Here is a 27,765-nt window from a genome sequence, read left to right on the forward strand (position 1 = left end):
GTAGATTAAAACAACCCAGTAGATTTGGTCTCAAAACCTCACATACTCACACAGAGGCTGCCACAAAACACGAAGTCGGGACCCTAACAAAAAACCAATGTTTTGTATTTCCTAGTTGTGTGTGTCAGCAATGCTTTTCAGACGCAAATGGCCTTGCATCATCATGCTGTTATTCCCTTCTAGGGGGTGTATTTAATCCAAGAAAATAAACATGCTCCTCTCTCTCTCTGCCCCTCCCCTGCTCGTGCTCTGTCTCTCTCTGTCTCAAAAATAAATTAAAAAACATTAAAAAAAATTTTAAAAAAACATGCTCCTGAGTTACGGAATATGCCAAGAGGAATGTTCAACCCGCTGGGAAAATAAATGAAGCAAACAAAAGTATTCTGTTATGATAGTAATAGATGGATTCGTTCTCTGGTACCATCAACAATCTGTGCTTCAAACCAGGTGTTTACTTCTGGCTAGGATGTGTTCCAAAGAGATGACTGACACGGGTACTTTAGGAATTTTAAACAAGAAAGTTCCCCATGTTGTTTCTTCTTAAAAGCGGCATGACCTTGAGCGAATTATGCGACTCTCTGAACCTGTTTCCCTCTGTGCGAAACCACTCTTCCCCATTTGCTTTTACATGACTTCAGGGCCAAATGCTATCCTTCTGTACTGGAAATCATAAAGGTTTTTTTTTTTTATATATAGTTATTACTTAACAAGTTAACAATGGCATACCCAATAATCTGGATCTATAAATAGTATTGTAAGCATGCAGTAGTGTGATGGTAGCATTTTTACGGATAATGTAAATGTTCTCTGCAGGAGAGGTTCAAGGTTAAAAAGAAATTTTCCATTTATTATCTCATTATTTACCCTGACACAACCTGTGAAGAATGTTAGTTTCTTGATCTTTAATTTCAAGCAAGCAATTCAGAACTATTGCATAAGAATTCTTACACACACACACACACACACACACACACACACACACATTTACATATACATTTACTGGGTGCATACTGCTGTGTGTCAGACATGGTTAGGCATTTTTACCTGTGTTATGTCAGTTCCCAAAGTGGGCTTCAAATTGAATTCCTCTAATTCTCTACTACCCTCTGCACTCACTATCTTACTCTGCTTCATCGTATTGGGCATTTTAAAGGAGATACTATCCAGTAAGAAAATAAAAATTAAAAGATGCTGTCATAGTCCGTTTGGGCCTACTATAACAAAATACCACAGACTGGGTGGCTTATAGACAGAAATGTACTGCTTACATTTCCAGAGCCTGGAAGTCCAAGATCAAAGTGCCAGCATGGTCAGGTGAGGGCCTTCTTGGTAAGACTTCTTGTTTTGTATCTTCACATAGCAAAAGGAGTGGAGAAAGCTCTGTCAATCTCTGTTATAAAACCACTAAGCCCCTTCATGAGGGTTCCACCTACATGACCTAACTGCCTTTCTAAAGGCCTACCCACTAATGCCATCACCTTTGGGGGTTAGGATTTCAACCCTAACACATATTCTGACCACAGCAGACACAGTGACATCACTTGCAAGACTTCCATTGGTATGTGGATAAAAGATATGTGCCTAGGGAAATAACAAATATTTTTACATGTACATGGAAATACATTATTGTATAGCTCTTTCAGTTCCTCTTAAATATCCAAGTTCAGAAAATCATATACATAAGATGCTGCTGTTAATAGCAAGCAAGTGATTTGATTTATCTTAGTTTCCTAGGGCTGTTGTAACAAAAGTACCATAAACTGGGTGGCTTGAAGCAATGGAAATGTATTCTCTTACATTTCTGGAGGCTGGAAGCTTGGAATCAAGGTGTTGACAGGGTTGGTTCCTTCTGGATACTCTGAGGGACAATGTGTTCTGTGTTTGCCTTCTAGCTTCTGGTATTTGTTGGAAATCCTTGACTTATAGCTGTATCACTCCTATCTCTGCCTCTGCCATCACATGGCCTTCCTTGTGTGTCCATGTGCCTCTAAATCTCTCTTTCCTTATAAGGACACCAGTCATCGTATTTAGGGCCCACCCTAACCAGTATGCCTTCAATTTTACCTTGATTATATCTACAAAGATCCCATTTCCAAATGAGGACACATTCACAGGGATAGGGTTAGATCTTCAACATTATCTCTTTGGGGGATCACAATTCAACCTTCAGCAACACACAGCCCCATTACACGTAAATACTTGAGCATGCATTTCCTAAAAATGGAGACACTCTTCGACATAACCATAGTATGCACATAAAAATCATGAAATTAACATCGATAACATACTACCATCTAGGCCACATATTCCACTTAAATTTTACCACTTGCCTCAAAAAATCCTTCATAACTAAGCAAACAAAGAGCAAACGTTTTCCCCATGCCCCCTTTCTTCGTGATCAAAGATCCAGTCTAGAACAATCTAGCTGTCGTGCCTCTTATCTCTTTCAAGCTAGACCTGTTCCCAATTTTTCCTTGTTGCTAGTGACCTTGACATTTTTTGAATTTTTTTTTTAACGTTTTATTTTTATTTTTGAGACAGAGACAGAGCATGAACGGGGGAGGGGCAGAGAGAGAGGGAGACACAGAATCGGAAGCAGGCTCCAGGCTCCGAGCCATCAGCCCAGAGCGCGACGCGGGGCTCGAACTCACGGACCGCGAGATCGTGACCTGAGCTGAAGTCGGATGCTTAACCGACTGAGCCACCCAGGCGCCCCATACCTTGACATTTTTTGAAGAGTACAGGCCAGTAATTCTGCAGTGTTCTTTGCAAAGGTTTGTCTGATGGTTCCTCAAGATTCCAATAAAGCTATGCATTTTGGCAGAAATACAACAGAGGTTGTCTTTTTTCCTCAGTACATCAGATTGGGAAATGCATTATGGCAGTTTATTCCAATATTGGTCATGCTATTATCGTTTGCTGAAAATAGTACATGTTCAATTTCTCCATTGTATACTTAATGAATAATTAATAAGCAACTGGTCTGTCATTTGTGGGAAGATACTCTGAGACTATGTAAATATCCCTTTCCTCATCAGACTTTTACACACTGGTTTTAACATTCACTGATATTTTTTTCCTGAGTCATTTGTGATTGCAAAATTAATCTCTGGCTCCATCATCTCTTCAACACTTATTAGGTGACATTCTGCTTTAAGGAAGAGTTTTCTCTTTTCCCTTATATATCCATTTATACAAATAAGGACTCATGGGTATCTATTTTATTCAATGGGGTATAATCCATTATTATCATTATTTATTTAGATTGTCACATTTGGCCAATGAGAAATCCCTTCATGCTGGCTCCTGATACTTTTGACATGTCCCCATCATTTTTTGAGTACTTCCTCACTTTCTGTTACAAGATGTTCCAGGCTTATCTTGTACTTTTCCTGCTTCAACCATACAATTATCCAAGAAACCCTCTCTCCATTTAGTGAGGAATGATATTTAGAAACCATTTGAGTGCAAGGTGTATATATTTTTACTGGGGTATCATTGTTTCTAAGCTCTTTCCAAAGACATGCATAGGAAATACACACACACACACACACACACACACACACACACACACACTCTTCCATATCCATCCATACAGATATTTTAATCCATTGGGATTAATTCCCATGATTCCCATAACAATATGGGGAAAAAAAGAATTCTAAAGATAGCTTCCCTAAGATTCTTGTCTCTCATTTATTCAATCAAACATTAATGTAGGTACTGCTCTTAAGTGGTTTTGCAGATATCATTCAAGCCCCAAATCAGATGCTTCAGGTAGGTAAGTCTTGCCTATTCAGGTGAGTTCTTTAAAAGTAGAGAGTTTTCTTCAGCTGGAAGCAGAAGAGAAGTCAAAGATGTGAAGCACAAGAAGGTTTGACATAATGTTGCTGGCTTAAAGATAAAGATGAAGGGACAATATGTTGAAGAATGCAGGTGGCCTCCGGTGGCTGAAAATGGCCCTGTCTGACAGCCAGAAAGAAACAGGGACCTCAGTCCTACAACCACAAGGAACTAAATTCTGTCAACAACCTGACCAAAACAGATTCTTTCCCAGAGCCTCCAGATAAAAGCCTAGCCTGACGGACACCTTGATTTTAGTCTTGTGAGACCTTGAACATAGAACCCAACTGAACTCCCTTGGATTTCTGACCTACAGAACTAGGAGCCAATTAATAAATGAGTGTTGTTTTAAGTCACTGAATTTGTGGTAATTTTATAGTAGCAATAGAAACTTATACAGATAGACTATGAGATAAATATAAAACGGAATTTACACTGATTCTGATTGAATACCACAGGGTTTTTCTGATCTTCCCTTTTTCGTATCTGTACCTCTCATAGGCCAAGGGCTCAGACCCAGAAAATTGCAACCTCAGTCTCACTTCAGATGCCAAATACAAGTCCAGGTTGTTACCTGTGCTTCTGATAGACTGGCTAGAATTTGGAGGTTCCTAAGACTGCCTCCTTGGGTTTGATTAATTTACTAGAGTAACTCACAGAACTCAGAGAAACATTTACTTTTGTTAACCAGTTTCCTCTAAAGGAAGCTATAGAGGATACAGATGAGCAGCCAGATAAAGAGGTGCATAGGATAAAGTCCAGAAGAGTGCCAAGCACAGGAGGTTCTATCCCCTTAGAACTGGGGTGCAGGATGCTCCTGAGTTCACCGACTTGGAAGCTCATCAAATCTCCTAGTTCAGCACTTTTTAACAGCCTAAGGTGCAGCCTCCAGCCCCTTTCTCCTTCGCAGAGGTTGGTGGGTGGGGCTGAAATTTGCAACCTTCTAATTACTTGGTTTTTGTGACTCCCTTATCCTGAGGCTATCCAGGGACCCCACCCTAAGCCACTCATTAGCATAAACTCAGGCTGCTCCAAAGCAGCTCAGTTTGGATAGCAAGAGATGCTCCTCTGTATTGCTGAAGCAATTCCAAGGGTTTTAGGAGATCTGTGACAGGAACCAGGGGCAAAGATCAACTATATTTCTTATTATACCACAATTAGGAACACGTCTTCCACACATTTCTTCTCCTTTTGGAACAGAGAGAGAAAAAGGAAGGGCCAGATTCGGGAACATGTCAAACATAATAAATTCTAATTATAATAGTCAGGTAATACAAAGAACTTGTTTTGCTATCTGGTAGAAAAAGACCTCCTCTCTCAACTATAAATCTGGCTGAGAGACAAGGACAAAATAATTATATATTCACCTCCGTCTTTCAATAAAAGCAGAAAGAGCTTTCCATTTCAAATTTGTTTTGTTTTGTACCACATGTGGGTTAATTAGATAAAACCATGTCATGTGCCAGATTCAATCAGCCTGAAAATAATCAGAAAACCGGGTTTGGCATTGTTTATGCTGTTCTGGCTCAGATAGACAAAAGCACAAAATGTAAATTGGCTCCAGAAAATAACATGTGTGTACGGGTGCCAGCTTTTCTTTCATGGGATTATCTCTAGCTGGCACCTGAACAGCAGAAGCTGCTCTGGGTGACCATTAGACGAGCCTACATGATGTAGATTCCCATTTTCCATGAGTGGACACCTCCATGAAGGGCACTTACTTCACTGCCTTTGACATAGGCCAGAACCAGCTTTCCAGCTACTGGCAGTCAGTCAACTGAAAATACGTGTTGAAGCGAAAAACTGAAAATGCATTTTTGTTTGGCTTATCCCCTAGTGACTTCCTGGAGGCTTATTTCTTTGGTTTTAAAGTCTCCTATCAGATTAGAAATACAGTCCTGAAACCACGCCTCAGCTGTATTTCTTTGCCTTAGGTAGTTCAGTGAATTTTATTACGGGGAAGAAGGCAGAGTATTTCACTGTCTTCCTACTTAAGTTCCAAGGGATGAACTTTGTAGCAATTATCCAAGCCATCATGGAGTGAGCAATAGTCATTTTAAAAAACTAATCATCTGATGGATGATAAAATCCAAATTAACTCGTTTTTTGCCTTCTCTTTGTGCTATGTAAACTGTCTGATATCAGTGCACAGGGGAATAGGATTCCACATTGCTCAACTCATACTTTTTTTTTAAAAGAATATTTTTTTAGAATATTCTAGAGTGTGTGATGGGAGGTGATGGATGAAACTATTTTTGCTCTGGTCACAAGTGAGCACCTGAGATAGGGAAACTAAGGGGACTCCATGAAGAATTGCTTTTTTGTTCATTTTCCTGCCTTTTTTTATTTTTATTTTTTGCTGGGACCGGCACCCCCCCCCCCCACATACCTTATAATAGGTATGTCCTCTTTGTAAGGGTGAAAGAGTTCATGATTTCTTTGGAAGCTTCCAGCACAGTAGATAACATCTGAGGAGTGACCAGGTCACTTTAAGACTGTCATGTGTGTTTTCCAGACCCCTGACTCCAGATACCTGACACAACCACCACCGGCTGCAGGACATAAATGACTTATGGAGGATGCCTAGATACTTGTCTTTGTCTTTGTTCCTGGTTGCCTGAGAGGACACGTACATGAGACCACAATCCTCAAAAAACCCCGCAGACCCCAAGCAAAGGAGAGACTCACTCTCCTTTCCTTTCCCAATTTCCCAGATGCTCTGTCTGTATCTGCATTCTTTCTCTATCTTCAGTAAACCCTGATCTCACTTCCTTCCAGCTGATGTTTGATTTCTATCCTACGTGAAACCAAGGACCCCCTTGGCTGGTCCTATGGGACCCCTTCTGGGTCCTCGGGCCTGTCCTGCCTATGTCATACCTACTTGTCAAATTCAATGGGCACATTAGACCCTCATCTTACTTGGTTTACCTACAGGTATCTGGCATTTTCCACTGTTTCATCCTTTTTGAAATTTCCTTGGTTTCCATGACCCCACTCTCTCCTGATTTCTACCTCTTCTACCTTTCTGGCTTTTTATTTGTAGTTTCCTCCTTCTCTCCCTTCCTCCCATCTGCTTTCTCAGTCTTGGTGTGCACAGAGTCTAATTCTTTCTTTCTTTCTTTCTTTCTTTCTTTCTTTCTTTCTTTCTTTCTTTCCTTTCTTTCTTTCTTTTTGTTCTATATGTGTTTTCCTACCCCAGTAGTTGCCACTGGCAGAAATCTAAGAATCACTTCGAACTCTTCCCTTTTCCTTTTCCCTTCTATCTGCTCAATCCCCTGTCTTCTTGACACTATCTCTTCACTCCTTAGATTTCTCCCCTTGGATTAGTAAGACTACTTCGGTGACAAATATGGAAAATCCCACTAAAACCTGGCTTAAAACTAGGGTGATGGTTTCTTCAACAAGTCAATGGTATGAAAAATGTGGGGAAAGGGATTTTGTGATTAAATGCGACTAATGTGACATAAACATCAGCTGCTGCATGTTTGTTTGGATTTTGTTCGGATCCCAACATGAACAAACCAGCTATTTTAAAGGTTTTTTTTGTAACAATCAGGGAAATTTGGATAAGTACTGGATATTAGATGACACTGTACTGTACAAGGGCAGGCTGCCCCAAGGTGGGTCTCCTTGGCATGAGCACTATTTTGAGTTAAATATAATCTGAACACAGCAGATGGAGGAAAAGCCCTCTTCCTGATTCTCAACTGCCTGGATATACATTGGAAAGAAGAGCCCATACCAGAAAGGGAGCTATTAACAGAAACTCCCATTTACCTAAGAAACTTACCTGTATAATAGAGCAAACTTTTTCCAAAACATCTCCTTTCACCTTCCTGCTAGTGGCCTTCCTACTTTTTGTCTCCTCAGACCCTACCCCTCTCCTTAGCTCATATAAACTTCATGTTGCCTCATTGTCTTTGGAATTCGATGTCTGTATGGATTCCTCATACGTACACCTATTAAATTTGATTTTCTCCTCTTAATCCGTCTCATGTCAATTTAATGCCAAGTCCAGCTAGAAGAACTGTGGAAGGCAGAGGACAGTCTTCCTCCCCGACAACACAAAAGGCTATCAACAATTTTTGTTAGGTTCACAATGACGTGACATTAGAACATGTCCACACTGAAATGCCTACTGAAATAATCAGAAATAATCAGAAATGACGTGATACCTTGATTTTCTTTAAAATACTTCATCAGAAAAGGAAAATAGATGAAGAATTGCAGCAGAATCTTGACAATTGTTGAATCTGGATTTGCGGAATATGAGGGTTCATTCTACTATCTTTATGCTTTTTAAATACTTAAAGAGAAATTAAAACAAAGGGAATTTTTACTTTAAACTAAGAAGTTCAGAGATGAGGTAGACTTTAATTGAAGCTTGAAATAGTAGTTAATATCATGAGGGCCTCAGTTTCTTTTTAATCTCCTTGTGGCTTTCAACGGTGTTTGCTTCATCCTAAAGTCCTAACGTAATTATTTATAGCATTGACTTTCATTCACCTGTAACCTAGTTTGAGATGGGAAGTAAAATGGTCACTGTAGCTCATGGTTGTCCCATGATTGCCAACCACAGTTAGGTCTTTACACTTCTCTGTTCATGTCTAGCAGAAGAGAGAAAAAGCTGCTCTCCCAGAAGCACCCAGAAAATATTTTCTATAACCCCAATGTCCTAGAAGAGATATGTGCCATCCATGAAACAAACATATGCTTAGAATGATGTGATACCTTGGTTGGCTTAGGTTACTCAGGACCGACCCTGACAGTTGGGGGCAGAATCAATCCTTGGGTCCCTTTGGGTGGGGCCAAGAGGGATTGAAGTGGGGAGGAAACTAATAAAGGTCACCATATCCCTCCTTGCCGTGTCTGCCCACGTTCCTAGTTCAGCACCCGACATTTCTTACTGAGACTTTTGAAATAACTTTCTTGCAGATTTCCCTCCTTTTGTTTTGACCCATCAATCCCACACCACTACCAGAATGATCTTCTTAGCGTGTAGATCTGATCTTGTCACTGCCACAGTCTACATGTTTTGATGTCTTGGCTTTACCTATAAGGTCAATTCCAAATGCCTTTTCTTATTAAGTAAAGCTGTTTAATATCTGGCCCTCCTCTGGTTATCTGTCCACTCTCATCTACCTATATTCTCTTGTCTATACTTTAAGCTTTAGCAGAACTGAATTACTTGTAGTACCGTTCATACACATTGCTTTCTCATACCTTGTTCCCCCAAGCCTGTCTCAGTCTTGTCAATCCAGCAAATCTGTATTCATTCTCCCATAGTCAGCTTGAACGCTGTCTTCTGTGAATCCTTTCCTCTTTTTTTAGACCCATCCTCCTTTATGCTTGCTGCACTTGCCACACGGGAGAGCCCTCTTTTCTGACCAGACCAGGATAGTGGTTGATGGGTTAATTGAAAAACTAAATAAATCAGGGATCATAATGATAATGACATATGCTTTAAACATTATTATTAATATTTTATTTTATTTTATTTTATTTTATTTTATTTTATTTTATTTTATTTTATTTTTAGAGAGACAAGGAGAGAGTGCAAGCTGGGGTGAGGGGCAGAGAGAGAGAGAGAGAGAGAGAGAGAGAGAGGGAATCTCCCTGCTGAGTGTGGAGCCCAACACGGGGCTTGATCCTATGACCCTGGGATCATGACCTAAGCCTAAATCAAGAGTTGGCTGCTTAACTGACTGAGCCATCCAGGTGCCCCTAAACATTATTTTTTAAAGATCCCTTATAAATCACTATTTCTCACTAAGGAGCTTTCTTCTTCTTCTTCTTCTTCTTCTTCTTCTTCTTCTTCTTCTTCTTCTTCTTCTCCTTTTTTCCTAAGTAACCTCTATGCGCATCGTGAAGCTTGAAATCACCACCCTGAGATCAAGGGTCTCATGCTCTACCAACTGAGCCAGCCAGGCACCCCTCACTAAAGAGCTTTTTCAGACTTTTATTTTTATCCTAAAAGCATCCTTCCTCCCATTGCCTATGAAATTTTGATAACACAACAGACACACACTGTATCTATTCATGTGCTCCAGGTCTATCTTTAGGGTTAAGGCCTTTTTTTATATGGATGCGGGTCCTCTGCCTCAGATTTCTTCCGCATAGATAATCTTCCGATATGATTCCTAATTTGGGTTCCTTTAAAATAGAGGGGGAACAAAACATTTGAAAAACAAACTGAATGTAGAATCATGCTCCATTGTTACGATTCTCACCCCGTGCCTACCATTTAACAGCATTTTATTTTACTTTATTTTTAAATGTTCATTTATTACTTTTGAGAGAGAGCGAGAGAGAGCACTAGCGGGGTAGGAGCAGAGAGCGAGGGAGACACAGAATCCTAAACAGGCTCCAGGCTCTGAGCTGTCAGCACAGAGCCAGACACAGGGCTTGAACTCACAAACTGTGAGATCATGACCTAAGCAGAAGTCAGACACTTAACTGATTGAGCCACCTAGGCACCCCTATTATTTTATTTTTATTTTTTTAATGTTCATTTATTTATTTTCGTGGGGGAGGGGCAGAGAGAGAATCCGAAGCAGACTCCCCGCTGTCAGCACAGAGCCCAACATCTGGCTGGATCCCACAAACCACATCATGACCTGAGCTGAAATTAAGAGTTGGAGGCTTGGGGTGCCTGGGTGGCTCAGTCGGTTAAGTGTCCGACTTCAGCTCAGGTCACGATCTCGCGGTCCATGAGTTCGAGCCCCGCGTCGGGCTCTGGGCTGATGGCTCAGAGCCTGGAGCCTGCTTCAGATTCTGTGTCTCCCTCTCTCTCTGCCTCTCCCCCGTTCATGCTGTCTCTCTCTGTCTCAAAAATAAATAAAACGTTAAAAAAAAAAAGAGTTGGAGGCTTAACTGACAGAGCCACCCAGGCACCCCTGAGTTGTTTTTTAAAAAAATATATATGCATAAGTTGCTTTTTATGAAGTATTTCTAATGCATTTAATTTCATTTTCATAAAAATAAATTTTTCTCTCCCCACACTTACACTTTCTCACTATATATAATGTTTAATCACATTTTATCATTTCAAAGACAGGACAATCACTTGGAGATCAAACACAATCGCTGGCGGGGGCAGGGGGCATCAATGAGAAAATACATAGGAAACAAATAGGTGAAAGAAGTAATAAACAGAAAATAGTAACTAACACTTTCATAGAATTTACAAGGCATCCAGCACTGTTTTAAGAGCTTTACAAAAGCCGGGGCACCTGGGTGCCTCAGAGGGATGAGCTTCTGACTTCAGCTCAGGTCATGATCTCTCAGTTAGTGAGTTCAAGCCCCATGTTGGGCTCACTGATCATCTCCCATTTTCCTGATGAGGAGACTGAGGCACACAGAGGTCTTTTTTTTTTTTTTTTTTTTTTTTGCTAAAAGTATTCTTAAGCAACAAATGTTTAAGACATCTTTTACCAAAATGTTTCTAAGATATATTACCAGCACCCGCCTTTCTTTTACAAAGTCTATTGAACATAATGTAACCTGTCTTTAAAATGGTGTAACTAATAAAAACGGGGTGATGAAAATTTAATGTGCCTTCCTTTTTGGGTTTCACAAAAAACATTCCTTTTCGTTCTCGGGAAAACCAGAGAAGTGAATTTAGCTCAAGACATCTGTGTGAGGTGAGAGGGGACTTAATTGTTCATTTCCACCCTTTCCTTGGGGGTGAGGGTGATCTTAGCAACGAACCAAAAGCTGAGAACTGATAGTCTCTGTGGAAGGTTTTTCTTTAAAATTGGAGTCATCTGGGGCGCCTCGGTGGCTCGGTCGGTTAAGCATCAGACTTTGGCTCAGGTCATGATCTCACAGTCCGTGAATTCGAGCCCCACGTCGGGCTCTGTGCTGACCGCTCAGAGCCTGGAGCCTGTTTCAGATTCTGTGTCTCCCTCTCTCTCTGCCCCTCCCCTGTTCATGCTCTGTCTCTCTCTTTCTCAAAAATAAACATTAAAATTAAAAAAAAATAAAATAAAAAAATAAAATTGGAGTCATCAGACCCTTCTCTGAAGATCCCTGTTAAAAGTGACTATGCCCTCCCATAAATACCAACAGCATTGTGGTAGTAACTGTGTGTAGTATACGGTAACTGCATGTACAAACTGCCTCCATATCCTTCTCTCCTCCCCACACACAACCCCCCCCCCCCCACCCCGCCTTTATTCATTTTATCCTTGCAACTTCCCTGAGTCTGAATGTTGGGCAATGTCATTCCCCTTCCACAGATAAGGAGAGATTTGGAGAGGTAAATGGGTATTTCAGGGACACAAGCCCAGAAAAATGATAGACCATACACTAGAACTCACACCTCTTCCAATGGTTACAAACGGCAAAAGAGGGGCCAAGTGGGTTCAGGAGTTGGAAAACCCTTCACTGGCTTCATCTGTTGGTTAATTTTTGCACCAAAAGGCTTCTCTTAAACATTTATAATAAAATGGGTCTTTCTACATCCAAGTCAGCACAAAACCATTTGTGGGGAGTGAGGTTTATTTCCTTGCTTATGTTTCTTCTTTGTAATTTCATCTTAAATATAACCGTCCATGCGGAGCGAAGGGTAGAATATGCAAATTACTATTGCTTTCATGGGTTGGAGAATTGCGGCATTAAACAGAAGTATGATCAGTAGTTGCGGGTGGGAAGAAAGGTCTGGTGTGGGTCAGAGACCTATAGGTATTGCAGTTGGAGCCTCCGGGTCTTCCTTGAATAGCAATTTGATGAGAATAACATCAGACCATAGGGCTTGAGTCCTGGCCCCTGGTAGGAAGGAGGGTTGGGGAAGAGCCAGCTCCACCACACAATGCCCAAGAGGCCCAACCTTGACTTTAGGCCTCCTTATCTCCGTCAAACAAAAAACCCTACACGTCCTAGGGGGTCTCAGCTCGGAGTCTGACCCCAGGTTTCGCTGGGACGAAACGGTCCCAGCCTGGGTGAGAACGAGATCTTCTGAGGCCACGCCCTCCTTTGGGGCAGCGGGGGGCGGTGCCAACTAAACCCGCGAGTGAACCGCCCTAACTAGTTTGTCCCTGCGGCCGTCTCGTAGGCGACGCCCCGGCGCCCGGAGTCCTCCCCGCCTCCCATTGCCATGGCTGCCGGTGGCGGCGTCGCTCCTGCCGGCGAAGGTCTGCGTTACGCCGAGTATTCGCCGCCGGCGACCAAAAGGGCCGATGCGGACATCGACCACGGACTGGTGAGTTCCGCCGGCCGTTCCCGCCCGTCTCCGGGCCTGCCTGCTGGCACCCCGCGGACTCCTGTAGGCCGTGCGTCACTCCTCACCCCTCTCTCCCTTCCGACGGTGGCAGTCCCGGCGTTCACATCCTTGTCCCACCCCCTCTTTCGTGCGCCGAGCTGTGCTCCGTGCCGGGCGTGGACGAGTAGGCGTGTGTAGTCTCTGTTCCCTCAAGGAGCTTACAGTCTTGCGGGGAGATAGACCAGGAGACAGGCAGTTGCAGATACCGCGTGGTAAGTACGGTAGGATGGATTCGCCGATCACCTATCATCCTAGGTAGGATGGATTCACCTATCGCCTAGAGTGGACCCCACTCCAGCCTTGCGGGGGTAAGGGGTGAAGTCAGAGGAGGCTTCTTGGAGAAAGACGGTTAAAAACTAAGATCTGAAGAATGAGTGGCAGATAACTCAGCGAAAGGAAGAGGAAAAAGTGTTTCAGGCACCAGTAGTAGTGTCTACAGAGTCGTAAGCCAGAGAAACAGGGCCCAGTTGGAAATTGCAAGTGGTTTCTTCAGGCTAAAATGCAGAGCTGGGAAAAGTTAAGTGTCCAGTAGAAGCATAATGCAAGTCACATACAGATCTTTAAGTTTTCTGTAGCCATTTTTAAAACGTGAAAAACAGGTGAAGTTAATTTAATTATCTTTTTAATGTTTATTTTTGAGAGAGAGAGAGCGGGGGAGGGGCAGAGAGAGAGAGGGAGACACAGAATCGGAAGTAGGCTCAAGGCTGTGAGCTGTCAACACAGAGCCTGATATGGGGCTCGAACTCACAAACCGGGAGATCATGACCTGAGCGGAAGTCGGATGTTTAACCGACTGAGCTACCCAGGTGCCCCAGGTGAATTTAGTTTTAACAATGTATTTTATTTAGCCCCGTGTATCCACATTGATATTTTGACATGTAATCAATATAAAATTGTTGAGGTATTTTTTATTTGTATCCTTTTTTTATTGTACCAAGTCGTTGAAACCCAGTGTGTATTTTACAGTAATGGCACATCTTACCTGAGACTAGCCACATTTCAAGCGCTCAGCCACATGTAGCTAGTGGCTACATTATTAATCCGTGCAGTTGCCAGATATAAGTGGGGGCTAGAACATGCGAAGTATCTGATAAAACACGTGAACAAGTTAGGATATCCTGAGGGCAGTGATACCATTTTGATGAGCTTTAAGCAGAGAAGTGACAGGTTTGGCTGTTGTAGAGTTCTCTCAGGCTTTGTGTAAGAAGAGTGGAAGAAGTCTAGAAACATGGCTGTTTTGTTTCTTTTTCACGTGGCATTCCATGCTGTGCCAGCCTGCCGTGATGTAGACCTTGCCTTTAGATGCACAGCACTTAACTGTCCCATACCATTTGTTGACTACTGTACTATGACATTTTTTATGTTGACCGGTCGTTTTCCGGTATTTTTCTAAGTTTCCTAAGAGCAGGGACTGGGGATTTTCTTCTAGTAACCGCTCACTTTGTGGGCACTCAGTTATCCTTGCTTGATTAACTGATACATTTCTGGAGCGGTCAGATTGGGCTTGCCTGGGAAGGTTTCCGGAAGCAATGTGTTTTCATTCAACAGACACTTCTTGAATACTGCTAGGTGCCAGTTATTATTCTAAGGCCTTGGGATAGGTGAGTAAACAAAACAGGTGAAAGTTTGAAGTAGTAAGCTCTGAGCTCTTACTTGTTTGAGTCATTTCATACCAGAACCTTGGGAGGAAGGTTCTTTTTCTCATTTAAGAAATGAGGAGGGGCGCCTGGGTGGCGCAGTCGGTTAAGCGTCCGACTTCAGCCAGGTCACGATCTCGCGGTCCGTGAGTTCGAGCCCCGCGTCGGGCTCTGGGCTGATGGCTCGGAGCCTGGAGCCTGTTTCCGATTCTGTGTCTCCCTCTCTCTCTGCCCCTCCCCGTTCATGCTCTGTCTCTCTCTGTCCCAAAAATAAATAAAAAAACGTTGAAAAAAAAAAAATATTTAAAAAAAAAAAAAAAGAAATGAGGAGATTCAGAAAGTGGTAAGTAGGGGCGCCTGGGTGGCTCAGTCGGTTAAGCGTCCGACTTCAGCTCAGGTCATGATCTCACGGTTTGTGAGTTCGAGCCCCGCGTCGGGCTCTGTGCTGACAGCTCAGAGCCTGGAGCCTGCTTCAGATTCTGTGTCTGCCCCTCCCCTGCTCATGCTCTGTCTCTCACTGTCTCAAAAATAAATAAAAACACTAAAAAAAAAAGTGGTAACTTACCCAAGGATCATTGTCATAATAAGTAAGGGGCAGACCTAGGATTCCCTCTACCCTTCCACTGTGACTTGCTGACTTCTTAGAAATAAGGCTTTTTGAGGGTAATATTCAGTCTGTGATGTAGACCGGGTAAGTTCTTAGGTAGAGGAATCTCTTTATGGAGAATTGTAGAAATCTCAGTACTGGACCGACTTGCAAGGCAGTTGGCAGCTCTGGTATTTTGAAGATAGAAGTAATATTGGTGATCTTTCACATCTGTAGGTACTTCATTTGGAGGAGGGTATGTGTAGAATTTAAGATATCAGTTAGATGTCTTCAGTAGTCCAGGCACATGAAGGCTAAAGTGTGGGCCAGTGATTCTAAAGTGATTCCTGTCCTACCTAGTGCCCCCTTTTTTATAATAAATATTTTGTAAAGTCTTCTGTAATATCCTAAAATGATCATCATAGACAATGAAATATACTCATAAAAATAACTTTTAAAAGTCAACGCAATGCAGGGCACCTGGGTGGCTCAGTTGGCTAAGTGGCGTCTGACTCTTGTTTTCAGATTAGGTCATGATTGCACGGGTTCGTGAGATCAAGCCCCGCTTGGGATTCGGTCTTCGCTCTCTCTCCTTCTCCTTTCCTCCCTCCCCGTCTCTCAAAATAAATCAATTAAAAAAAAAAAAAAAAAACCAATGTAGTGCTTTAATTGAAACATAAAGGTGAAATATTTTATTAGAAAATAACAGGTTTGCTATTTAGGTATGTAAATGCTCAGACATGATTATATTAGAAGATAAAATGAAGTAATCAATTGCTGGCATATTGCAAAGAATCACTATGAATGTGACAACTATAAATGCAGACTGATTTCACATGCATTCTGGCATTTCAGATACCGTAAGGGCCATCATCCTTGACAAACTGATTTTTCCCAAATTGTTAACAATGTTTGGTAAAATTTTGAACACAACAAAGTGGATGCTTCCCTCAATTTACGTAAATAATAGTTGCACTTCTGAAAAATTTGGTCTTCTTTAAAATAGCACAAAAACGATATGTTTTATATATACTATATTATAAAAGTTTAGACTAAGATGATCATAAATAAACTTTTCACCTACTTAATGCCCAGCAGATCTTTTAAAATCCTGAGGGATGCAGACAGTTCTTGGTTATACAGGGTTGTCTTACACATTTTAGGACTTCTAGGATGAATAGTTCCCCATCCACCAAATACCCTCCCTCCTATCCAAATGATTGTGACAACCAAAAGGTCCTCACAGATTTTCAAAATGTCCCTAAGGATCTGTTCAGCTTCTGTTGGAATCATTGGTCCAGGTAATGACCAATGATGTGTTCGAAGATAAGAGAACTGATAGTAATAATTTTGGGAGAGCTTGGAAGTACTGAAAGTGATGGGAAGCTGACAAAGAGTAAGTGTTAGGAAAAAAGAAACAACCCAGGAGTGGGACATGTGGGTAATCTTAGGAAATAAAATAGTAAAAAATAAAATATCAAGGAGTTGAAGAAGAAATTTTTTACATTGTTTCTTAAAAAGATCCAATTTATTTTAAAGTTGTTGAAATATACTAAAGCAGCTGTAGATGTTAAATAACTCTTTCTCAGGTAAACTTCCCTTTAGAGACTAGGAATTAATGTGCAATAACCAGTTTAGGAGATTAAAAAGATAAAAATATAGGCAAAAATACCCATGTCATACCTTGAATAAAATAGTAGCTTAAAATTAATTCTTTAATAGAGGTCATGGTCAGATTTTGCTTTGTAGCAAAACTGATTCTTATGAAAAAGTAGAGAAGAAACTTGAATGTTAGGAAGAGAATATTACCAATTTTTAAAGCATTTTGAAAAAAACCTGGTTTGTATGAAATGATAGCCTTCAGTTTTCAGTACTTTCCCAAAAAGCGTAACTCCTAGTGTCAGTAGCATAGTGTAACATGTAATTAGCCACATACACATTTCAGTATAGGCCAGCTTGGAAACGAAAACCTATCAAACATGTAAGTCATTAACTACTTATTACCAAAACAAATCACTTCTAGTATTTTTCATCGCAATTTGATTAAAATGTTTACCTTGAAGCTTCCCTTTGAAGAAATCACGTGACTTACATATTGTATATCCATAGTTTTAATTTTATCTGATTTTTTCCCTCACTGTTATCATAAGCGGAGGTTAACTTTATATGATAAGAGGAGGCTGAAATCTAAGCTCCATGGGCAGGGACTTTGCTTGCTGTCTGTGTTTTTCCAGCATTTATAATGGTGCCTGATATGTGATAAGCTTTCCAAAAAGAAATTGCTGAATGAATAAATGTTATTCTGGAATGGGAAGGAATGGGAACTATTCTCTCAGTGAATGGAGTTAATACGAATTTCCACTTGTCTCACCACTGAGTCCTACAAACCAAATACAAACTTCAGCTGCCTAAAATGTAGCTTATTATGTCCTCTCCCCATACGAGCTGATTCTCTTCTTTCCCCTATCGTGAACAATGCCATTATCATTTCTGGTTTCTTCTCTATCTCCAGGTTTCTTCTGTTAGTCCGTTATCCTGATCTCTGATTTCTTCCTCTGACCTTGCCACTGCTATTCTGTTAGTCTTTGTCATCTCTCCCCTGGCCTATTGTAATAGCCTTTAAAAAACAGTCCTCTTGGCTTCTGGTACTTTATCCTTTTTAAACTTCACACTGCCATCAGTTATTTTTATAACCTTTTTTAAGTGTACCATGGTCCAAACTTTCCTCAGGGTGGTATACAGGGCTTTCTATCAACTGACCCCCAAACAACTTACCCCAACCCTATTTTCCATTCCCCACACTGCACTGGACCCTGTGCTCTGACTTCACTTGTGGTTTTCTCCTGTCTGAAATTCTTTGCCTGGCAAACTCCTGTTCATTTTGTAAGACTCAGGTTACTGATGTGAAGCCTTGCCTGACTCAAGTTCCCTTTCCCTAGTAATGTTTCCTCTTGTGTACTTCCTCAGAAAGTTGTACAGTTTTTTGAAATATTTCATCTATCAAAATTATTCATCGTTGGGGTGCTAGGGTGGCTCAGTCAGTTAAGCATCTGACTCTTGATTTCGGCTCAGGTCATGACCTCACAGTTTGAGTTCAAGCCCTGTGTCGGACTCTATGCTGACAGTGCAGAGCCTGCTTGGGCTTCTCTCTCTCCTTCTCTTTCTATGCCCCTTCTCTCTGCATGTGCACTCTCTCTCTCAAAATACATAAATAAACTTTAAAAAGTTACTCATCTTTGTATAAGCACCCAGGCTGTGAAGTCTTCTGAGCAAGAACTTTTTTATGCTTCTGTGATTGCACTGTAATTGACCCAGGGTGGTCACTTAATTGTTTATTAAATAACAGCTATTAACTTTATTACTGTTGAGTGACTTAAACATGAATGTTTGATTCTGACATTGATGAATGTGTTTTTTCTGTAGGATTTCTCCTTTATGTTAGCCTCTGAGGGAGAACAGGAGTCTTTGTCTTACTTAGCACTGGGCCTGGTGCATGCTGAGTAAATGTTTGTATATGTATATGGTAAATGCTAAATAAATATTTGTGGTATGAGTGAATAGTCTCCATCTTTACTCTCTGCATCGCCAGTTCTGCCTCTTTCTGAGGCAGAATGATTTTTTTCCTTCTTAATTTCCCACTGGTACAGCTGTTGTCTAACTTGAACTTAAGTGTTATAGTCTCCATAGAAGTTTCAGCATTTTATAACACTTTCAGGCAACTTATATTTTTTGAGAAGGTTATTTACTGCTTATGCTGTTTTGGAAGAATAAAATGCCTTAGGGAATTAGTAAACAAATTTGATGCTCTTTTTCCCCTCCCCCAGCAGTGGCAGCTGTGATGGAGTGAGCTGTTTTCCCAATTTTCAGAAATACTTGGATTCATAGTAGTGGAACATTTAATTTTTTTGGTTTGTTTGGTTTTTTTGTTTTTTTCTGGTGAAGATTTGAAATTAGGTGACAGTAACAGATACCAGACTTGACCCACTTGTTGATTTGCTGGTATTTAAATAGTGCTTCTCCTTTTTGAAATATGTCTTTTAAACGAAGATTAGATAGCCTTCATAGGCAGGGACCAAGTTTTAAGGATCCTCATTCTCTCAGCTCTCAACATAGTACCAGTAACCTGGTTACTGCTCCATAAATTTTTATTGAATGTTTAAATTAGCAATTGAATGAAAACAACTGGATAGGAAAAAAATAGAAGATGAGAGAAATGTTTTATAGAATTATGAACTGATAGCCCTAAGGAATAGAAAAGAATAAGATAAATGAGACTCTCTTGTTTCACTTTTTAATGGTAAAGAGAGGGCTAAAATATAAGTAATAGTATGTGTAGTCAGAGTATACCTAATACTCTGACTTCTGATGTGCTTTTCCAGGTTTTGGTAATTTTATTGCTTATTACCTCCAATAACACAGTCTCCAACTCTGTTTTTAAAGTTTGTCAATTCAGTTTAATTAAAAAAATTTTGGGGGCGCCTGGGTGGCTCAGTCAGTTAAGCGTCCGACTTCAGCTCAGGTCACGATCTCGCGGTCTGTGAGTTCGAGCCCCGCGTCGGGCTCTGGGCTGATGGCTCAGAGCCTGGAGCCTGCTTCCCATTCTGTGTCTCCCTCTCTCTCTGCCTCTCCCCCGTTCATGCTCTGTCTCTCTCTGTCTCAAAAATAAATAAACGTTAAAAAAAAATTAAAAAAAAATTTTTTTTGAACACCAAATATATGGAAGCTATATACTAGATGTCTGTGGGGAGGATATGGATAAACCAGGATTGCCACTCTCAAGGACGGATGTCAGCAAATTTATTTTGTAGAGGGCTAAGTAGTATTTTAGCCTTTGCAGCCACAGGGTCGCTACTACACTACCGAACTCTGCCATTGTAAAGCCAAAAGTAGCCATAGATAATCCATAAATATGGCTGTATTCCAAAAAATATTTATTCCAATAAAACTTTATTTATCCAACAAAATAGTTGGAGGGCTGCATTTGGCCTGTGGGCTTTAAGTTTGCCTGTCACTGCTCGAGAAGGTAAATTGGATCAAATTTAAATACCTAATGCAAGACCGATTCTATTAAGTACTGTCCTACTTTAAACCTCCTAGAAGAGAAAACATGGGCAGCAATTTCTTTGATATTGGCCTTAGCAACATGTTTTAGATATGTCTCTTCGGGCAAGAGAGACAAAAGCAAAACTACCTAAATGTGAGATATGGAGTCCCATTTTATTAGGTAAAGTACTGAGGCTAAGTGCTGTAGTAAGTACAAAGATGAATCAAACATGGGTTTCTCCTCAAGAGCCTTGAAAAATATCTCATTTTTCGAGAGAAGCTAGAAAGAGAGAAAACCAACTGTAGCTTATATTAAGGGGGAAAAAGTAAGGGAAAATATGTTGGGATAAGATTGTGGATATACCTGAGTGGCAGGTTAAGGAACGAGTACCTTATCTATAGGCTGTTGCAGTTTTGTAGGAGCTGTGTGATCAGTAGTGGGCTTCAGGAAGATAAAGCCTAGGGCATTGTTCAAGAAGGGTAGAGGATAGAGAAGCAGAAGAGGGCAAGACCAGTTAAGATTGTATTACAGTGGACAGTCCTCTGGAGTCTAGAAGCCATAATGGCAGCTGTAATAGTGGTGGTAGCTAAATGTTTTGTACCAGGCATTAGGCTAGTTCTTTAAATGCATGAAGTAATTTAGTCCATGTAATAACCCTGTGAAACATAGATACTGTTATAATCCCCCACTGATGGATGAACGAATCAAAGCTTAAAGCAGTGAAATAATTTGCCCAGGGCCACACAGTTGATGTGTGGATGAGCTCCAAAGGTGTTCTGCTTTCTTTTCTTTCTTTTTTTTTTTTTTCAGTTTTTTTTCTTTTAATGTTTATTTATTTTTGAGAGAGAGCCAGAGCATGAGCAGGAGGGGGGCAGAGAGCGAGGGAGACACAGAATCCGAAGCAGTCTCCAGGCTCTGAGCTGTCAGCATGGAGCCCGACATGAGGCTTGAACTCACGAGCTGCAAGACCATGACATGAGCCGAAGTCGGTCGCTTAACCAACTGAGCCACCCAGGCACCCCGGAATTCTGTTTTCTTTACTCTGCTTTTACTCAAAATATATTCCATCTCCATTGCCCTTCAACCTGTCTGTGTCCTCAAGGTCTAACTAGGAAAACAGACACATTTAAATTATGTAAAACAAAGGGAATGTAGAGAGTTGGTTTTACAGGTGAAGGAGTTGTTGAGAAGATGGGATTGTGAGGCAGTGCAGAGGCTGAGAACAGGAAAAAGCCACTAGCGCTCTCCGGCTGCAGGGTCAAAAGGAAGAGGTGTTTTCATAACCACTGTTCTGTAACTAGACCGTGGGGGTCTGTGCAGGAGGGAGCTGGAGCCTCGGGACGCTGCTGCTGTGAGAGCTGCTACAAGGCAGAGGAAAGGGGAGACGTACCGTGGACTTCCCTTTTTTCCCCACCCTCCTGTCTCCCACCATTGAGCCCCATTCATCAGACTCAACTGGAGCCAGGTGACACAGGAGCCTGCAGGACTCAGCTCTCCTCCCAAAAGAACAGAGTAGGGAAAAGCCGGGAAATGGATCAGTGAATGCAAACAGGTCTGGGACCAACACACTTACTTTTATCTATTTTCAGCTGTAAGATGATTTGAATTTCACAGATGTGAGAAATTTGAAAGCATAGTCTCCTACAAGCAGTGTTACCAAACACTAGTTTATAAATGGTGTGTATTCCCTTAGCCCACAGGTCTATGTTAACTCACAGCGTAAGACAGAGTATTTCAGGAACTCCATTTTCACTGTCTTATGTGCTCTGAATGTTATCTAAATGCTGTTAGGGATTCAATAAACATTATTAGCTCTCGTGAAAATCTAATCACATATAACATTTTTTTTCTTTTAAAATTAGATGTTTTTTCAACTACAGTTTTAGACTTACAGAAAAGTGAGAAGAGAGCACACAGAATCTCCATGTACCCACACTCAGTTTCCCCTTTTAACATCTTGTGTTAGTATGGTACATTTCTTATAATTAACAAACGATTGTTGCTTCATACATTATTAACCAGAGTCCCTACTTTATTCAGAATCTCTTGGTTTTTACCTACAGCCCTTCTAATGTATTCCAGGATCTCATCCAGGAGATCACATTACATGTAGTTTTCATGTCTCTTTTGGCTCCTCTTGGCCGACAGTTTCTCAGACTTGCCTTGTTTTTGATGCGCCTGACAGATTTGAGGAATGCTATTCCGATATTTTGTAGTGCCTCTCCGCTGGAATTTGTCCATATGGAAGGCACGTACTAGAAACATGATTTCTCACTATTTAGGTTCTCCTTGAACTAATCTGATGACGTAGTATTTGTCTGGTTTCTCCACTGTAAAGTTAGCTGTTTTTCCCCTTTCCCTTTCCCTACTGTACTTTTTGAAAGGAAGTCACTATGTATGGCGTACATTTAAGGAGTAGGGAGTTATGCTTCCCCTCCTTGAGGGTGGAGTTCTTTATGAAAGTATTTGGAATTTTTCTGCACAGGAGATTTGTCTCTTCTCCCCCATTTATTTATTTATTCCATCATGTATTTATATTGGCCTGGATTCATGGATATTTATACTTTGGGTTATAACAGTATTGTTTATTTTGTTGTTTAAATTATTCTTCCTTCGGCCTTGGTATCTCTTTCAGTTGGTTCCCATATACCTTTGACATACCCCATTATTGTGGAGTTTTTTTGAGCACTTCCTTACTTCTGGCACTATAAGGCGTTCTAGGCTTATTTTGTATATTTCTTGCTCCTGTCCTAGAATCAGCCATTTCTCTAAGAAGCCTTGTGTGTATAACATTTTATCTCATGGGAAACTTCATTCTGGGTCACAACTCTGGATCCTAATAGTTTCATTTTTATCCTCTTACCCAACTTGTCCCCATTTTCCTTATCTTCCTCTTGTGTAGCTGATGAAGTATGATACTAAAAGATTTCCTTGTCTTGGAGTAAGTGGCTTTGCTTTTAGTCCACTAGAGAATGTGGCATTTCTCCTACAGCTTCAGCAATGCACTTTTTTGTTTTGTTGGTTTGGCTTTATTTTTGTTTTTCAATATCTGCCAACAGAGAGTGTCAGGGGATTGTGAAATCAGAGAGAGAGAGAGAGAGAGAGAGAGAGAGATTCATCAATTGTTCTGTATTTATCATTATATTTCAAGTTTGTTATAGTTTTACCAGGTCAGTGAACAGAAGTGCCTATGTCCAGGGATATGGTAAAATATCACATATTCCTCTAAGTAATTTATTATGGTCTTCCAGAGAATAATTCCACTTCCTTTTGGTATCTCTGGAATTTCACAATAACTATCATCACCATCACAACTGAAAAAATAGTTTTGGGGGTGCCTGGGTGGCTCAGTCGGTTAAAACGTCCAACTTCTGCTCAGGTCATACTCTCCTGGTTTGTTAGTTCGAGCCCACATCCGACTTCTGCTGTCAGCGCACGGCCCACTTTGGATCTTCTGTCCTCCTCTCTCTACCCTTTCCCCCGTCATCCTGTCTCTCTCCCTCAAAAATAAATAAACATTAAAAAATTAGTTTTGTATAGCAGGCATATAGAACTGAGGAGATAAGAACTAAGCCAGCCATGAAATCAGTTACAGATGGTACTACAAACAGCACTTTTCCCCTCAAATACTGCCTACATACAATGATGTTACAGTTTTATTCACCAAAAACTTTATTACTATATAGTATTTAATAATATTTCTAAATATATGGTTTTTGTAAAATTAGTAGATTTTTAAAGAGTAGATTTATTTATTTATTTTTTTTAGAGAGAGAACATGAGCAGGGGAGAGGGACAGAGGGAGGGAGAGAGAGAGAGAGAGAATCTTTTATTTTTATTTATTTTTTTATTTTAAAGAGAGAGCATGCAAGTAGGGGAGAGGGGCAGATGGAGAGAGAGAATCTTAAGCAGGCTCCACACTCAGCATGGAGTCTGATGCAGGGCTCGATCCTACAACCCTGCAATCATGACCTGAGCTGAAATCAAGAGTCAGACACTCAACTGACACCCCTTTTCCAATGTGTGGCTTGAACTCATGACCCTGAGATCAAGACCTGAGCTGAGATCAAGAGTCGGACGCTTAAGCGACTGAGCCACCCAGGCACCCCTGTGAAGAATTTTAAATAGAAGTTTTAAAAAAGGCTCTGAATTGATACCCAGTTTGTATATTCCTTTAACTGATTCAGGGTAGCCCGTTTCAGCCTTTCCCTCCATTCTAGAAAACTTGTACTATTCTATTTAAACTACATGGAATATCATGTAGTTTAGAACTGTTGACTCATTCATTCTCATTTCTAAGTGTCAACACATCTATTTCTTTTTTTTTTAATTTTTAAAAAATATTTATTTTTGAGAGAGAGAGAGAGAGAGAGAGAGAGAGAGAGAAGGGTAGGGGCAGAGAGAGAGGGAGACACAGAATCTGAAGCAGGCTCCAGGCTGTGAGCTGTCAGCACAGAGCCCAATGCAGGGCTTGAACTCAAAAACCGTGAGATCATGACCTGAGCTAAAGTTGGATGCTTAACCAACGGAGCCACCCAGGTGCCCCTAACACATCTATTTCTGATATTAAAGTTGTCTATATTGGTATCATAGAGTTTTTGACTCAGATTTTGTAGAGGATTACTTTTTCACTTTTGGGGGCGCCTGGGTGGTTCAGTTGTTAAGCATCCGACTTCAGCTCAGGTCGTGATCTCATATTTCGTGAGTTTGAGCCCTGTGTTGGGCTCTGTGCTAACAGCTCAGAGCCTGGAGCTTGCTTCGGATTCTGTGTCTCCCTCTCTCTCTGTCCCACCCCCACTCACACTCTGTCTCTCTCTCTCAAAAATAAACATTAAAAATAAATAAAGGAGTTTTTTTTTTTTAATTCACTTTTGGCCAGTACAAGTTTTTTCCAGATTTGTTTGCCCCAAAACACTGCCTCTTAATCTTTTCAAATGTAAGTTCTTTTATAAAATGAAAAATTTCATACCTGTCTCCTCCTGCTTCCATAATATTAGTAATATTTTCTATTTTTATTCATTGCGTGTATGAAAAGAAGATAAAACTGTATGATATGCATGAATGTACTGAGTGCATGATGTGCATGCAAATGGTTAAGGAGGAAGTAAACTAACAGTTAATGTCTGCTAAGTACCAAACACTGTGATTACATTGTCCCATTTCTCATCTTAACCCTGTGAAGTTAGAATCTTCTTTTCTTACATATAAGAAAACCGAGGACCAAAGAGTTCTCAAGGTCATATAGCTAGTAAGTGGCAGGACTAGAACATGAAACCAATTTTGACTTTGGAAGTCCTTGACTTTTTCACTAAATTATATTGCTGCTTCGTCATTTAGATATCGGAAATTGATGAAATCCAGCTCCAAGAAATGATTTATAGCCCTGATATTTGTGGTAATTTTCAGAGTCTTCAGATGCTTCAAGATAGTTTAAAATTCTTAAACCTTGAAGCAGAGTTAATTTTATCTCACCTTAACTCAGAAAGGAAGAAAAGAATACTGTGTAATGAAATTTAAGCTGTGAGTATTACCACTCTAAGAAATTGTTGCCTAAAGTAAAATAGGTTCTTGTAAGGGAGTAAAAGTAGCTTTTAGAAAGTGGCATGATTTGCCAAGCAAGAAGAATAAGCAAAGCTACAGAGTGTTGCAGGTAAGGTGTACATCAGATGTAATCTAAGAGAGTTTAGGGAGTACTTGCCCAGGGCCTCTAAAGTCAGCGTAATAAAAGCTTGTAGGAGTACATGATAGAGAAGAGGCCAGCTAGAGATTCAGCAAGATCATTCTTATGCTCAGGGTGCAAACTTAAGTGCAAGGATAAAAAGGGAGATGCCAGAGATCAGTGCATTTGTTTTTATTGGAGAGTGCCAGGAAGAATTTGTTTTTAAAGTTTATTTGTAAGTAGATAGGTCAGTGCATGTTTCACATATGCACTAATTTATTTAATTATCCCCTGTTGTTGGGTATTCTAATTGTTTCCAACTTTTTATATTATGAATAGTGCAGTTATAAATATTCTCATATATAAGCTTTTATGCACCTCTCTGATTATTTTCTTAGTGTAATTTTTTCTAATTGTAGTTACTGAGCCTAGTGTCTTGCATATATTTAAGGATGTTGATTCCTATGCTGAAATTACTTTCAAGACAGATTGTCCCAATTTGCATTCCCAGCATCAGTTCATGAGATTGCTCATTGAGTTACTCCCTCAACAACTTGTAAGACTTTCAGTTGTTGGCTAAATTGTGTGCCTTTCATTAGTACTGGTCTTTATACTGAAAGAATGACAGAGTGCCACATGTTCCCATCCAGAAGAAAAGTTGAAGGAAATATGAGTAATTCCACTTATTTGCTTATTGAAGTGGTCAGTTTTATCCGCTTCCATACTTAAAAACTGAATGATTTTATATTAAATGTGAGAGTATTGAAAATACAACTTATTGGGAGTGGGTGAGGGAATATAAAATTTTGTGAAAAAATAGGGAATTATGAGGAGTAAGGGCATCAAGGACTGGTGCTAGAATCTAGTTTGGCATGAAATAATTAAATGACATTATGTTCTCTAGGTCATTAAAAAACTAATAAATAGGATAAGACATTATAAGGTGTTTGTGAATGGGTGTTGAAGTCAGATAGGGATGTTTCATTGCCTATCAGCTCACACTGGAAAGATTGACGAATTTTTATAATCTTTTAAAAGAGCATGGCAATAATTTAAATTTTTTTTAATGTTTATTATTTATTTTTGGGAGAAATAGAGAGACAGAGTGCCAACAGGAGAGGGGCAGAGAGAAAGGGAGACACAGAATCCGAAGCAGGCGTCAGGCTCTGAGTTATCAGCACAGAGCCCAAGGCGGGGGTCGAACCCATGAAACACGAGCCGAAGTTGGATGCTTAACCGACTGAGCCACGCAGGTGCCCCATTTTTAAAAAAAATTTTTTTTAATGTTTATTTTTGAGAGAGATAGAGTGCAAGCAGGAGAGGGCATGGCAATAATTTTAAATTGTTGCTTGAAGACATAGGGTCTGGTCTGGAATTAGGATACTTGTATTTTAGTCTAGGTGCAGACACTAATGACCAATGCTAAACCTTGGACAAGGAATGTCACTTTTTAGGACATCAGTGTCTTCCTCTATAAAATGTGGGTTTTTCTATGCTAGATGTTTTCTGTAATTCCTTTCAGCTCTATGATTGTGACACTGACTTACTGTAGTAGTCAGAAACGACAACAAAACATTGGACACCCTATGGAAGCTGTTGGAAATAAAGCAAAACAGAAACATATCTTTTTGTATAAAAGTATGGTGTCTCTATATCTAGAATAATTTGTGTATTTCTGCTTGTACCTTTTAAAACAGTCAAATAGAAATGGAAATTTTCCAGGGGGGCCTGGGT

General features: G+C 40.4%; 1 protein-coding gene across 1 annotated transcript in view; it reads left to right on the forward strand.

Annotated features, from left to right (window-relative positions):
- The first annotated feature begins 12,905 nt into the window (after nucleotides 1-12,905).
- DNAJC15 (DnaJ heat shock protein family (Hsp40) member C15) overlaps nucleotides 12,906-27,765 on the forward strand; it is a 68,582-nt gene continuing 53,722 nt past the window's right edge. Inside the window, exon 1 of the mRNA XM_019447462.2 lies at nucleotides 12,906-13,045. Coding sequence (XP_019303007.1) covers nucleotides 12,941-13,045 — 105 coding nt within the window. The 5' untranslated portion in view covers nucleotides 12,906-12,940. The remainder of the gene's footprint in view (nucleotides 13,046-27,765) is intronic.

The sequence above is a fragment of the Panthera pardus genome, unplaced genomic scaffold (assembly GCF_024362965.1).
Source record: "Panthera pardus isolate Hobbes unplaced genomic scaffold, ASM2436296v1 HiC_scaffold_1, whole genome shotgun sequence".
NCBI classification, from domain to species: Eukaryota; Metazoa; Chordata; class Mammalia; order Carnivora; family Felidae; genus Panthera; species Panthera pardus.